Source organism: Suncus etruscus, chromosome 13 (genome assembly GCF_024139225.1).
Source record: "Suncus etruscus isolate mSunEtr1 chromosome 13, mSunEtr1.pri.cur, whole genome shotgun sequence".
Lineage (NCBI taxonomy): Eukaryota > Metazoa > Chordata > Mammalia > Eulipotyphla > Soricidae > Suncus > Suncus etruscus.
The window spans coordinates 16,607,786-16,621,298 of NC_064860.1; the positions used below are offsets into that span (position 1 = coordinate 16,607,786).

At 43.4% G+C, this 13,513-nt stretch overlaps 1 protein-coding gene across 1 annotated transcript in view; it reads right to left on the bottom strand.

Annotated features, from left to right (window-relative positions):
• The window catches only part of MED12L (mediator complex subunit 12L), a 294,127-nt gene that overhangs the window by 12,293 nt on the left and 268,321 nt on the right, over window positions 1–13,513 (bottom strand). Inside the window, 3 exon segments of the mRNA XM_049785377.1 lie at window positions 1,721–1,950; window positions 3,462–3,551; window positions 11,915–12,120. Of these exon segments, the coding sequence (XP_049641334.1) occupies window positions 1,721–1,950; window positions 3,462–3,551; window positions 11,915–12,120 (526 nt within the window).

Here is a 13,513-nt window from a genome sequence, read left to right on the forward strand (position 1 = left end):
CTAAACTACACTGCCAGCTCTAAGCACCTGGGTTACCAAAAGATACTTTCATAGCCATAAAGCTTAAAGTTTTTTTTTTTTTTTGTGAATAAGAAGTACCCTTGGTTGGCCAGTTATTTTGGAGCATGCAAATGACCAAATTATCAATCCTACCAACCCCTCTCAAGTACTACTCTGAACTCAGCAGTTTTACCATCATCTTATAACCGCTGAGCTGAGAACTGTGGAGTTAATCCACCCACAGCATGAGTGGGGTTTAAACCCAGAACTTCAAAGCTTTAGGCAGCACACCATGGTCATATTTCCAATAATTTGAAAAATAACAGTTGTAATGCATTTCTCCAGATGTGCTACTATGAGTCTTTCTGATGTGCTGGCAATTTCTTGAGATTGAGTTTACAAACTTCCTTGGCTTACAATCCTCTTTTCAGCATTCACAAACAGAAAATGTCCCCAATTATACCTGGGGCAACTGGCCACCCTCATGGGAGAGGAGGTGCTGTCGCCCCCTAACGGGCCATCCTGCCCATTCTGGAGAATGCTGCAGGACCTGTGTTAACCCCATAGAACTGTATACAATGAATCTTCCACTGTTCTCTGTATGCTGCTCTGAATTAGAAGCCATTGGCTACTACACCAGTATTGGAATTGCAGGTCTCAGCTCCAAATAAAGCAGGGCACTGAACTGAGCCTGAGATATTTTGAAATGCAGCAGCCTGTGGACTGCAGGGATTACTCTCCTACCACCTCAAGTTGTCACTAGGATCAAAAGGACAGAAGAGCTAAATGTTTAAGTTTATCTTAAGGAGCTTGTATTAAAGCAACCACATAGGGTGGGCGAGGACTATCCTGATTAGGACAGCCACATACAGTGTTTTGACGTGTTTTTGTTTGGGGGCCACACAGTGCTCAGAACTTACTCCAGGTGGAATATGGGGGCTACATATGGTGCTGCAGGTCAGATGGCATGCAAGACAAGCATCTCAACTGCTGTATAACCTTCCCTTTAACATGTATCACCTTCCCTTTAATATGCTGAAGTTGCATGTACGTTCAGTGGCTCACATGTGGATGTGGTTGAACATAACTTGCAGACCCAAGAGTCAATGTAGTCAAGAAAGAACTGAAAAAAAGTCTTTCATAATGGTGCTTCCCGGAAGTGCTAAAGGTGAAACAGGGAGAAAACCAGATTCTCTGGGAGTCAGGCTTCTGGATCTACTGCAAACATAGACAATGTTGGGGCTGTACCCACATCTGGTAGGAAGGTACAATTGGCAATACCAACTTATTCTCCTAAATGTTTTTAATCCAGAAGCTTTTTGTTGTTGTTGCTATTGTTACTGCTATTGGGATGTTTGTGGGCCACACCTGGTGGTGCTCAGGAATGATGGGCACATCAGGCAGGCTCCATAGTCCACATGGAACCATATGAACCTAGGTCAGCCACATAAGTACCCTTCCTGCTGGACTCTCTCTCCAGTCCCCAAGAAGCCATTTTGAAAAAGAATATTAGAGCTGACACTTAAAAGTGTCATGGAAAATGGGGGCCAGAGATATAGGGGGCTCTGAAGAAAATGAACACAATAGGGCTTTTCTAGTTTCAATGTCTTTTTGAATGCTACTACAAAGAAAAACAGAAAAAAAAGGCAAAACAAAACAAAACAAAAAAACTCACATATAACCCCAAAGTAGCTAAACAAAGTAAGACAGAGAGTGTCACCTCTGAGAGTTGGGCAGGGGCTGTAGGTAGGGTGAGGCCTGCTGTGTTGGGTAGTTGCTTGGCTGTTGCCGCATCTGGCGGAATCGCTCCAGAAGTGCTGGGCTGGAGTGAGTGGCTGGGTAGGATCTGCAGTTATAGCCGGGAGACAGGACCATACTTCCAGCTGGCAACTGAGGACTTGGCTGCAAAGGCATCTGTGTCCCGTACATGGTGTAGCCCTGGGGCACTGTCTGTGGGCATGGACAAGTGTGAGTAAGGGGCTCCAGCCACCAGCATCCCATCTGGTCCTACCCTGCAGTACTAGGGGTGGGGGTGGGGGACTTCCCAAAATACAAAACCATGAGGCCTAGTCTGGGAACAAAACAAAGTGGCAGAATTGACAACCTGTACCCTTCACCAATTGGAAATTCCAGTTCAGAGATAAAGCATCCTCCCTGAACTATCAGGAGGACCAATGAGGTCTTTCCCCAGTCAAAAAAGACTACCTGTGCTCCCAATACATTGGAATAACAACCCCTTCCCTGCAGTGCTGCTGAAATGGGATCATGTGTCTATGGCCACAGACTAGATCCTAAAACACAAGAAAACAATAAAGACCTTCACTAGAGGCTCCTAGTATAAGTGGGGATGGTTTTGTTCTTCCAGTTCCATTCTAGCCTTCGGAGCAGGCTGGTACTCTAATTTCTACCCAGTATTCAAATGTGGTGCCTGGGCCGGAGCAATAGTACGCTGAATAAGGCATTACATATGGATGACCAGGGTTCAATCCCTAAGCACCACCAGGAATAATTCCCAAGTGCAGAATCAGGAGTAACATCAATGAAGTTACTCAAATCCAAAACAAACAAAACAAAAATGCAGTTTCTCTAAATCTTAATGCCTGGGGTACCTGAAAAGGTAGCTGGTTTCTCGTCTGTTTTGCCAAGAAGAGAAAGCCAGTACAGGAAAAAAGGTCAGCTCCTAGGAACCCTGGAAATATTATGCTTAAGAGAAGTTTGGTGGCTGTAACTTCAAAGCTGCTGTGAGGCACTGAGACTCCTAGCAGGCCCTGAGCTGAGCTGTGAAGGTCAATCCTGCCTTTTCTTCCAGCTGGGAACAAGGGCTGAGCTGAAAGCTCTAACTCACCAACAATGCTGCCAACCTCTCTGGGCCTCTGATGATGAGAGGGAGAGGGTATGCAGTTATGGGTAGAAGAACTAATGATTTTTCAGGATGTGAAAGCAAGGTTCTGGGGCCATAGGGGGCTCCTGAGTTTCCAGCACTGTGCCTGTTCCTCTCTGGGTTTCAGCTCTAATTTACAGAGAAGGGAACTGAGTATAGAGCAATGGATGCAGTGCGAAGCACAAGCCAGCAAGATGGTGAATATTTATGATAGGATCTGAGTCCAAGGCCATTGTCTTCTTATTCCATCCATTGAAGCTCTCTTTGAATATAATCAATAGCTGGATACATTAACTAGAAGTGTCCAGGGGCAGCCCTGAGCTTTTCAATGTTTGCTATCACCTCTACTAACTAAAGGTTAGAATTCACATTCCTAATGTGGATTTTCCAGCGGTTTTACCCTCTGTCCTATCATCAGTCCTGATGCTTGCCCAACTATCACTGGCAAAACTTGTTCAAAGTGTTAACTATAACCAACAATCTAGGTTGGTTCTCAGAGTGGAGCCAATATTCTTCTTGTTTCATGTCATACTTCAAGAGCGCTAAAAATCCAAGCAGCAGTGAGAAAGTGAGAAGGTACCTGTGCGTGCTGCAGTCCTGGGTACTGAGGGGGCTGAGGGGACGGCCGGGCCTGTGCAGCAAAGAGAGCAGCCTGATCCCCTGGCTGCGCCTGCAAAACAAAGTTGAGATGATGTTGGGTGCTCAGAGTGAGGAGTCAAGAGCCCAGGACACCAAATCCTCGATGTGAACTCAGAACTTGAGACTTTTCCACACCACATTTCTCAGGGGGACAGAGAGGGCTGTACTCACACATTCCAGGGACAAGGACAGGGTCCCCCACCATTGAACAAACCTATGTGTGTGCACAAACTCAGAATCACTCTGCACCCTCACAAGGCAGACAAATTGGGCACATGCAGTGCAGTGGAGTAGACAATCTCCTGACAGAAAACGGTGTTTGATGATGCTCTTGTATCATAGATGTCCTCAATTCTGACCGTGTTAAGTTATGGGATTGCTTTGATATGCCTGGGAAATAGTTTAGATCAGTGGTTTCCAACCTGCAGTTTGTGGAAGTGCCACACAACTAACACCCACTGGGAGAGGCATTTCCAGCAGGGAAAGAAGAGGTTGACTTGGAAGTACTGGGGGAGGAGTGAGCCAGCATTAATCATTATTAATACTTATGGACCAGGGACTCACAGGGCTTCCTGTTCTGATGGCAATTTCCTTGTAAGCATGGACCCTCAGTGTGTAGACAGAAGCCAGGCTCCAGGACTAGAGCTTCAGAACACACCTCTCTGGCTTTCCTTGTACATAAAGGAGTCTCCCACCTCAAGATCTGGGGTCCTTTCCACTAGGAAGACCAGTATTCACATAGGACATTTTCTAGTAAACCATTATTTTTGTTTTGGAGTCACACCTGGCAGTACTCAGGGTTTACTCCTGGCTCCATGATCAGAGATCAATTCTGGGGGAGCATGGGAGACCATAAGTGGTGCCAGGTACTGTGTGCAAGCCAAGAGCTTTGTCCACTGTATGATCTCTCAGGTCATAGCCCCTATTTGGTTGTTTATGCCTTATGGGTCCTAACCATAGCTCTTAACCCATTGCACTACTATTTTCATCAACAGGACCTCAGATCTCAGGAGTCCTACTATAGCAACCCTTGTGATGGTTGCGCAACCACTGGAGGCTACTACTGCTCCCCGATATTCCCAGGGCTTGGGGTCAGGGGAATTGATGGCATGACCAGTTAGCTTTCTCAAGACCACATCTCCAGAGTCACACGAGATTTGCAAAGGCCACTGCACTTCAGGTGGACACTGAGCACTCTATGTATTTTCCATGTTTGCAGACGAGAAGAAAAATCAAGGATTTCCGATTTTTCTTAGTCTATATAGGGGTCAGTAGGTTGCAGAATTGTTCAGGAGAGCTTTCCTGACTCTTCAACACCGCCCCTCCCCCCCCCACACCTTCCCATGTGCCTGCTGGAGAACCATATGAAACTAGCTATAGAAACTGTGTGTGGAAGAAAACTAGGATATGTGCGTTTTTTCACAACCCTCACCTCATTACCTGATTAAAAACAGGAACTTAGAGCATGGAGATTCAAGAAATAGGTTAAAACTAATTCCTCAAAGAATCAAAAACACAAACTGCACACTTGAAAAAAATACCAGGATATTCAATGAAGCACAAAAGAAAAATCAAATTTTAAAATACATTCTGGGGTCAGAGAAAATATAGGAGTTAGGGAGCTTGCCTTGTATGAGCCCCCCAAATTCCCCCAAACTAGTGGCTGGCCTCAGCTGCTCTGCGGATAGCTGTCTATCTCTCCTGCCCCTGCTTTCGTTTTACCCAAAGCAGTGACAAGATACACCAGTTAAATACTCAAATCATTTGACTGGTTTGGACTAAAGAAGAATGTTCATTAAACTTGGAAGATTTTTATAAATTGTGATAAGAGTAAGAAAAGAGGAGTAAGGTGTAGTAAAAATTTTTAAATGCTGCTGGGGATGATTTGGGAGTGGCCAGGAGTACCATATGCAAAGGGGCACCTGGCATTTGGGGGATAAGTGATCTCCTTGGTTATACAGAATCCATTGATTTGCTCCTTCCTGCACCCATTCTAAACCTGATCTGATTTACTGTTAAGTATTACCCAGCAGAGTTTGGTACATAGTAAGTTCAATTATCTATAGAAACAAGGCTAAGATATGACTTAACTTACCTGTTAACCCAGAGCCTTTGGAGTCACTGGATTTTATATCCAGTCACAGATTACTTAACCAAATGCTTTCCAATTCACTCATACTATGGTTTTGCTTTTTCTTTTGATTTTAGTCATACCTGACAGTGCTTAGAGCTTACTCCTGGCTCTGCACTTAGGGATCACTCCTGTCAGTGCTTCGGGGACCATATGGGATGCTGGAAATCAAACTGGGGTGAGTTGTGTGCAAGAAAAATGTCCTACCGGCTGAACTATTCCTGGGCCTCGCTCCAGTTATATATGATATTCTTTTTCCTATCAAATGTAGCTGGGTTGGGATCAATGTAATCAATAGTAAAATGTGCTATGGGAAGAGACAGATTCCTACTATAATAGAACAAGCCTCATCCAACCAGGAATCTTCTAAATACCTTCTGTTGCAGTACTGTCCTTAAGGGATGAATGTAGTGACTGTTTCAGTCTGTATATCCATCATATTAGTGAAATTAAGACATTCATAAAAATAAAATAGTAGCCAAGATAAATAGTACATTCTCATTAATTTGAATAATTTAGAAATCACTTAATTGGTATATACATCTTTTATAATATAAATAAAAAAATTATTATACTTGACAAACAAGAAAGTTTCCTGTGGTTTTTCAAAAAAGTAAAATCAAAGATAGATGCAAAATGTTATTATCTGAATCATATTTTATAAGGTGTCTCCAAAGCATTTTAAATATTTCTAGATTAGGGCCGGAGAGGCATTTGCCTTGCAAGCAGTTGATCTAAGATCAAAGGTGGTTCGAATCCCAGCATCCCATATGGTGTCCCTCCAGCCCATGCCAGCCAGGAGTGATTTCTGAGCAGATAGCCAGGAGTCACCCCTAAGCGTCATTGGGTATGGCCCCCCCCCCCAAAAAAAAAGTTTCTAGATTAATTCAAAGTTTTAAATAAGCTAAAAATCTCACCTAGTCTCTAGGTACCACAAAGTATCATGAAAAACTGACAGAAAAACACCCAAAATAAAATAGTTATTTCTGAAAATCTCTACACTTGCTTTAGCTGAAGAAATTTTTCATGACAGAAATTGCTCATAAAACAGGTAATAAATAACCCAAATATTTTCTGAGCTTATTTTAATTAGTCTCAGTTATAAATAAATAATCAAAGGGTATAAAGTTAAAGGCTTCCATTTACATAAGAGATACTTTTACTGGGGCCGGGTAGGTGGCGCTGGAGGTAAGGTGTCTGCCTTGCAAGCGCTAGCCAAGGAAGGACCGCGGTTCGATCCCCCGGCGTCCCATATGGTCCCCCCAAGCCAGGGGCGATTTCTGAGCACATAGCCAGGAGTAACCCCTGAGCGTCAAACGGGTGTGGCCCAAAAACCAAAAAAAAAAAAAAAAAAAAAAGAGACACTTTTACTGAGGTACAGAACAAGTTCCCCATTAAACTGGCAGTGAAGTACACAGATTTACACTCCCATCACAGCTGCGTGCTGGGTGTTAAGCTAACGTGTCTTGGGTTTATGCTGTGAGCTGGTGATTGGGTTCAGAACCCTACTAGGGCTTCAAAGCACACATGCGCTCTCAGCTAGGCCAGGCAGAGCAGGAGTGGAGGGGTTTGATGGTGGCATGCATGAAGCCTCTCTCAGAGCACAGCTTCTCCATTCTGGAAAGGGATAGGGGATGAGGTGCAAATGGAGAGGTGTGGACTAGCCAGGGACTAGGATGAGATGAGACGAAGGTTTTGCAACCCTGAGATCTAGCATGAGTCACATGCCATGCAGTTCCCTATGGTGGTGATACCAATCAGCACCAAGAAACACCAAGGCCCTTGAGAGGCCATGGGCACAGACTGAACTTTGAGAGGCAGGGGGTGAGCTGACCCACTCTGCTTATGTCTATCCCCACCCCAAGTGTAAGGTAAAATCTAGGGGTGAGGCAGGGACTTGACATCAAGTCCACCAAATCAAACATGGCCAATGCATTCATGGTTCCAGGTCATAATCTTGATCATGAACCACATAACAAACAATGAAATGGGCATTCTACTGATTGCCAGCTATGGAAGAAGGGGGAAACTGGTTCTTGTCTGGGTGCTCAGAGAGTAATGTTGTCCAAGTTTACTTAAAAAAAAAATAAAAGGAAATGGGATGACAGAGCAGGGGTGTTACCATTATGTTGTCAAGGTCTTCCAGAAGGGAGACAGCAGAGTGACAGAGGTCCTACAGAAGGGGACAAGCAAGAAAACGGCAGACAACACGAATAAGACTTTTTTAGCCTGATGATGCAGGGAGCCAAAACACGTGAAATTGCTCATTTTAATACAGTGTTGTGGGAAGTTAAGATTTCAAAATCCCAGGCTCTGTAGAAGTTTTCTAAACTCTTCCACCCCATTACACTGCTTCAGACCAAGTCACTAAGGAATACTGTGTGAAAGTTGCCTAATGGACCTGAAGGCATCAAAAAAGCAGAGATGACAGAGAATTTGCTGATCCCACTGTGTGCCACAGGTAACTGTCAAAATTCAGTATATAAATAAGAAAAATTTTCAACTACTGGCAACTATAATTGCATATACTTTGGATTATGTTGAGATTTTACAATCAAGAAAATTACTTGAAACCTGAATGACAAAGCTATAAAATGCCAAAATTCACAAGTAATCATGAAATGCAAATAAGGCTAGAATACCTTACCATTTTTACCTGCTCTGAATAAAAACTAGGGTCTATTTTATCAAGGCTATTGAGGACATAGAGAAATAAAAATACTCCTTTGCTCACTAATGACTATTGGGAATATTCACCAGGATGGGGACCAAGTCAGCAGTTCCACATCTGAGCATAGTCTATAAAATTCTCCGTAAGAGGAAAGAAATGAATAAAAATGTTTACTGTAGCATGGTTAACAATATAGGAAAAAAACTATGGATAAACATGGAAACAATGAAGTCATCAATAAAGAATGGACAAATAAAACATTACTTTTATAGTGTAGTAGCATCCATGTGTCTTTGGGAGAAATCAAGATAACTTGATGGCATTAATGCCTAAAAATTTAGTTCTTCTGGGCCCCATAAGAGACCTCCTTAAAAGATCCACCTCAGATCTTAGGGCAGCATAGGGAGGATGGCTCTTCTGTTAGAAGGTCAACAGTGCATAGTAGAGAAAGGGGAGTGAAAACAACACAAGGAGAATTTTTCATTCATATAACCAACATTCTAATTTTGTAGTGGTTTTCCTAGGGTATGTGGAAATGAAAACATAGCAGTCTTTTTTAACAGTGCCTTGGAATCCACCCTTTTAAAGTTTGTATTGCAAAATCTAGATGATAAAAAGTTACAAGGCTTAGAAGCCAAAGGGGCTATTAGGACACTTAAGACAACTTTCCATTGACTATTAATCTTGACTACCAGCTACAGGAGACATGTTGTGTTGGGGACAACTAAATAATTATGTAAAAAAAGTATCTGCTGTACTTTTTTCTCTATTAATCCTTCATATCTTATTTAATAACATAAAGATGGCTTCCAGGGGCTCAGAATTTCCTCTGACATAATGTAATGGTAAAGTAACACTGATGGAACAGCAACAGTGAAGGCACAGCTAACATTTAGATAGCTCCTCTGTGCCAGTCATGCTCCAATTACTGTTCCAGCTATTGAATTTCACAAGAATCCAGGTTTCATTTTACAGAGAAGTTTCCCAAGCAATATCACTTCCCAGGTATATGTCAATTCCCATGTACAGTCACTACACCAATTTCCATTTAAGTAAGGGACACTGGGGAAGGAATGAAGATGGATTATTTTTACTTCCTTATGTAAAAACTCTTAAGAATAAAAAGAGAAAAAAAATAAAGGCTTTCTTGTCAACTATCTCTATGCATGCTGATAAAGCATCAAAGCTGTAATAAATAGACCTACTGAATGATGGGAAAAATATTTGACAAAAATGCATGCTATCTAGCACCTATTTTCCTAATGCTTTCCCTATGTCTTAATGATTTATGTAGAAATAGAAGATGATCCATAACAAAAAATTCCAAAATTAACTGAAGCTGCTAAAGTCTCTTGAGAGATGTGAGTGATTTTACCACAGACTTCTAGCTTTCACTGCGCACCACACCAAGCCATGTGCATGATTTCTGCATGTGGCGATTTCTCTTCTGAGTTGAGAAATCCCAAGAATTACCATTTACATCCTTATTACACCATTTAAGATTTTAGAGCCCATAGTAGAAATTACTTATAAAGAAAGGTTTTGAAAATATTCAGAGAAATCACTATGAAATGTGCTGGGGCTGGGGGGGCGGGGAGGCTGTTCAGGATATTTTATGTCACAAACCTATTTTCTCCAGATATGAAATGGTTATCTTTCATTACAGGTAGAATAAATTAAATTTACTTTTTTAAGAATTTTACCTTGGGGCCGGAGAGATAGCATAGAGGTAGGGTGTTTGCCTTGCATGCAGAAGGTGGGTGGTTCAAACCCCATCATCCCTTATGGCTCCCTGAGCCTGCCAGGAGTGATTGATTTCTGAGCATAGAGCCGGGAGTAACCCCTGAGCACTGTTGGGGTGTGACCCAAAAACAAAACAAAATAAAACAAAAAGAATTTCACTTTAGGGGATGAACAATGCTTATCCTGGCTTTTATCAGAAAGTGAACCTCTGGAAGAAAGATATGTACGTACCCTAGTTAGTGACCCCTAAGTTTCACTGATTTTAGGGGCCACAGAGATAGTACAGAGGTAGGGCGTTTGCCTTGCAAGTGGCCGACCCAGGACCAACGTTGGTTCAAATCCCACTATCCTATATGGTCCCCAGTGCCTGCCAGGAGCGAATTCCGAGCACAGAGTCAGGAGTAACTCCTGAGCACCACCAAGTGTGGCCGCCACAAAAAAAAAAAAAGGATTTTATCAGCAACAGGTTGAAAGTGGCTATAAGGGAAAGTACATCTTCTGATGAAAAATTATAAACAAAATAAATTAAAAAAAATTGAATTGGGCTTAAATTATTTCATTCAAACTGCTTTAAAAGGAAGATGAATTCTAAGATGTGGGATTGTTTCTTTACTCAGGAAACTTTACTTTATCTCAATAGGGATTTTAATCAATGACTGAACTTTTGTTACCTCCAAGAAGAGCTAGTCTCACAGAAATTTTAACTGGAGTCAAATAAGTCACTTATTTAAGTAAAATAAACGTTTTAGAACATTTTATCACATTCTCAAATATTATATGTGAAAGGCAACCCAGGTTTATGGATCCAACTTGGCACATTACTTAGAAGCCCAGGAGAGGAGGTATTGGTGACTGCTGTTAGCATTCTCCTGAAATTCTTCTCTCTGTCTGCCTCAGATTCCAGGGAGAAAAGGATCTATATTTAAGGATGTATGTAGAGTGAATCTCCACCATCCACACCATAAGTAAGCGGAATGTACAAGTATGATAACTTTGGTTCTATGCTGCCCTCACTGGTACGAAAAGGTTAAAAAAAACCTAAGTTAGATCCTGGGGCTCTGCCTAGAAATGTAGTCCAAACATTGAGCATCAATCGCAATGTCTTGCTAGTTTGAAAGTTCTGTGTTTTCTGCTGGAATCTAGCTAGTACTGTGACACGAGGTATATATAAAAATACTTTCCTGGGGAATTAAAAAATGTACACAGTGATTGGGGAGCTGGTACTGTGGAACCCAAGACACTGGATAATCTTTAAGAACTTCTGAGTGCCATGGCAAAGAGTAAGAACTCTACTTATGTTAGCAGCCCATCACTGTTCTCTCCTTCCTCAGGATGGTGTGTGGCAGTTTTAGAAGAGTCAGAAATAGAGAAAAATCTAGAGACCACAGAGAGCCATTGCTTCATCTTCCACTTCCTAGTTACTGTGCTCAGATATATCCAGGAATTGAGGCTTAATGTGGCCTCGCACAGAGTTTGCTAAACAATGACTGTCATCTCAAAAGCACCAAGTTAAAGAAAATAAGGGGACAGGGGTGGTCAGAGTGATAAGCAGGTAGGCATTTGCCTTGCATGCCAGGTAATCCAATCAACCTGGATTCAATTCTGTGTTCTGAAAATTGGCCCCTGAGCTTCTTAAGAGTGATCCCTAAGTACAGAGCCAGGGGTAATCCTTAGGGTAGATGAGTGTGAGTCAAAAACAAACCCCCAAATAAAGACAGAAGGCAGAGGACATGGTAGGTAACAGAGGACAGAGGACACAGGTATCACAGGGACAAGCACATGCAGATGTATGGAAGCACAGGGCTGAGAACTCGAGGATGCAGTCTTTTTCCAGCCCAGGAGGACCCACCTGCTGGAAGGGCCGTGCCTGTGCCTGCCGGAGAAGCCGCTGCTGCTGCTGCAGGAGCTTCATCTGCAGCAGTTGCTGCTGTGAGCTGAGGGCGTGCAGGGTGGGTGGCTGCAGCACGGCTCCGGAGCGTCGCTGCAACATGTTGGACAGGGCCTGTTTGGTGTTCGTAGGCACAAAGGGGCCTGTGGGGTCCAGCCTGGAGCCACCTGCAAGGCAGAGAGGAAGGGCTTGTACTGTGGGATAGCAATGGACACTCCTCCGTTCACAGACTACTTCTACTACTCTACTTCTTCCACACAGATCCTGACACACACTTTCCATGCAGATCCCAATACCTTTGTTCCATGCAAACTTCAACATTCCTCTTTCCACACAGACCCCAACACTCCTCCTTCTGTGAAGACGCCTGTATTCCTCCTTCCAAACATCACATCCCAAGCTGATTGCAAATGTGGCACCGCCCCACCATGCACAGGGGCTATTCCAGGTCCAGAGGCCAGGGACTGTCCTTGTCTCCAGCCTCCACACCTAGAACATCTATAAGCACTGAAGATTTCCTAAGGACCTGGCAACTGGATAGAGGAGGTAGCTGAGCACTGCTTTCTGTAACTGCCACCAGGCACACATGCCCTTTAGGCAACACTCATTCACTCAATGAGCTGCTTTTGGTTTGTTTTGGGGCCACACCCAACAGTGCTCAGGGGTTACACCTGGCTCTTGCACTCAAGGATCACTGCTGATGGAGCTTGGAAGGGATAATTGAACCCAAATTGGCTGTGTGTATGGCACTGTGTGGATTATTCCTTGCATTGACGTTTGCTTCCAGACATATATCTCTCCAGATCCTGGTTTTGAAACCTGAGGTTTCTTTCACAGTGCCCTAACTGCTATACTATCACTCCAGCCACTCTACAACCTACTTTTAAGAGGCCATGACAGTCTCAGGCTACATCAGGCAGTGTCACTCAACCATAGACTGTGCACATTACAAGTGACCAGTCAGTGTCATCCCCTGGGCTGGTGTGATGGGGCGAAGTTGTGGTTCTCACTTCTTGTGAGTGGACAGAAGTCTTGGGAGCTTGCATGAGACATGCCTGGCTTCACAGAGTTGATCTGCTAGAGAAGGCAGCACAGAACCAGGACTTAGGCCAACCTGCTGTGGAGAACAGCAAGTGAGAATGCACCAAAAACATGGTGCTCAGTAAAGGGCTGAGAATGGGACATCTGACCAAGGCTGCCCGAGGCAGGAAGGTAGCTAGTATGTGAGATCTGAGGAGACCTGCCAGGAAGGCTGAGGCCAGGCCAGAGAGAATTCGACAGGCTGAAGGTTGGGGGCATGGTTGGCATGTGGGAAGTCTGAGTTTGATCCCTAGCACTACACAGTCTCCTGAGCACAAAGTTGGGAGTAGCCTATGAACACTGCAGGGGGAAGCTCCCCCTCAGAAAGAAAGAAAGAAAGAAAAAACCCTGAGTGGGAAGCAGAGAAAAATCACAGGTTAGACCTAAGGGTTGGAAAAGAAAAAACTCATCAGAATCTACATAGGCCTACAGAATTATGAGTGTGTGTGAGAGAGATTAGATTATGGTGCCTATGGATTA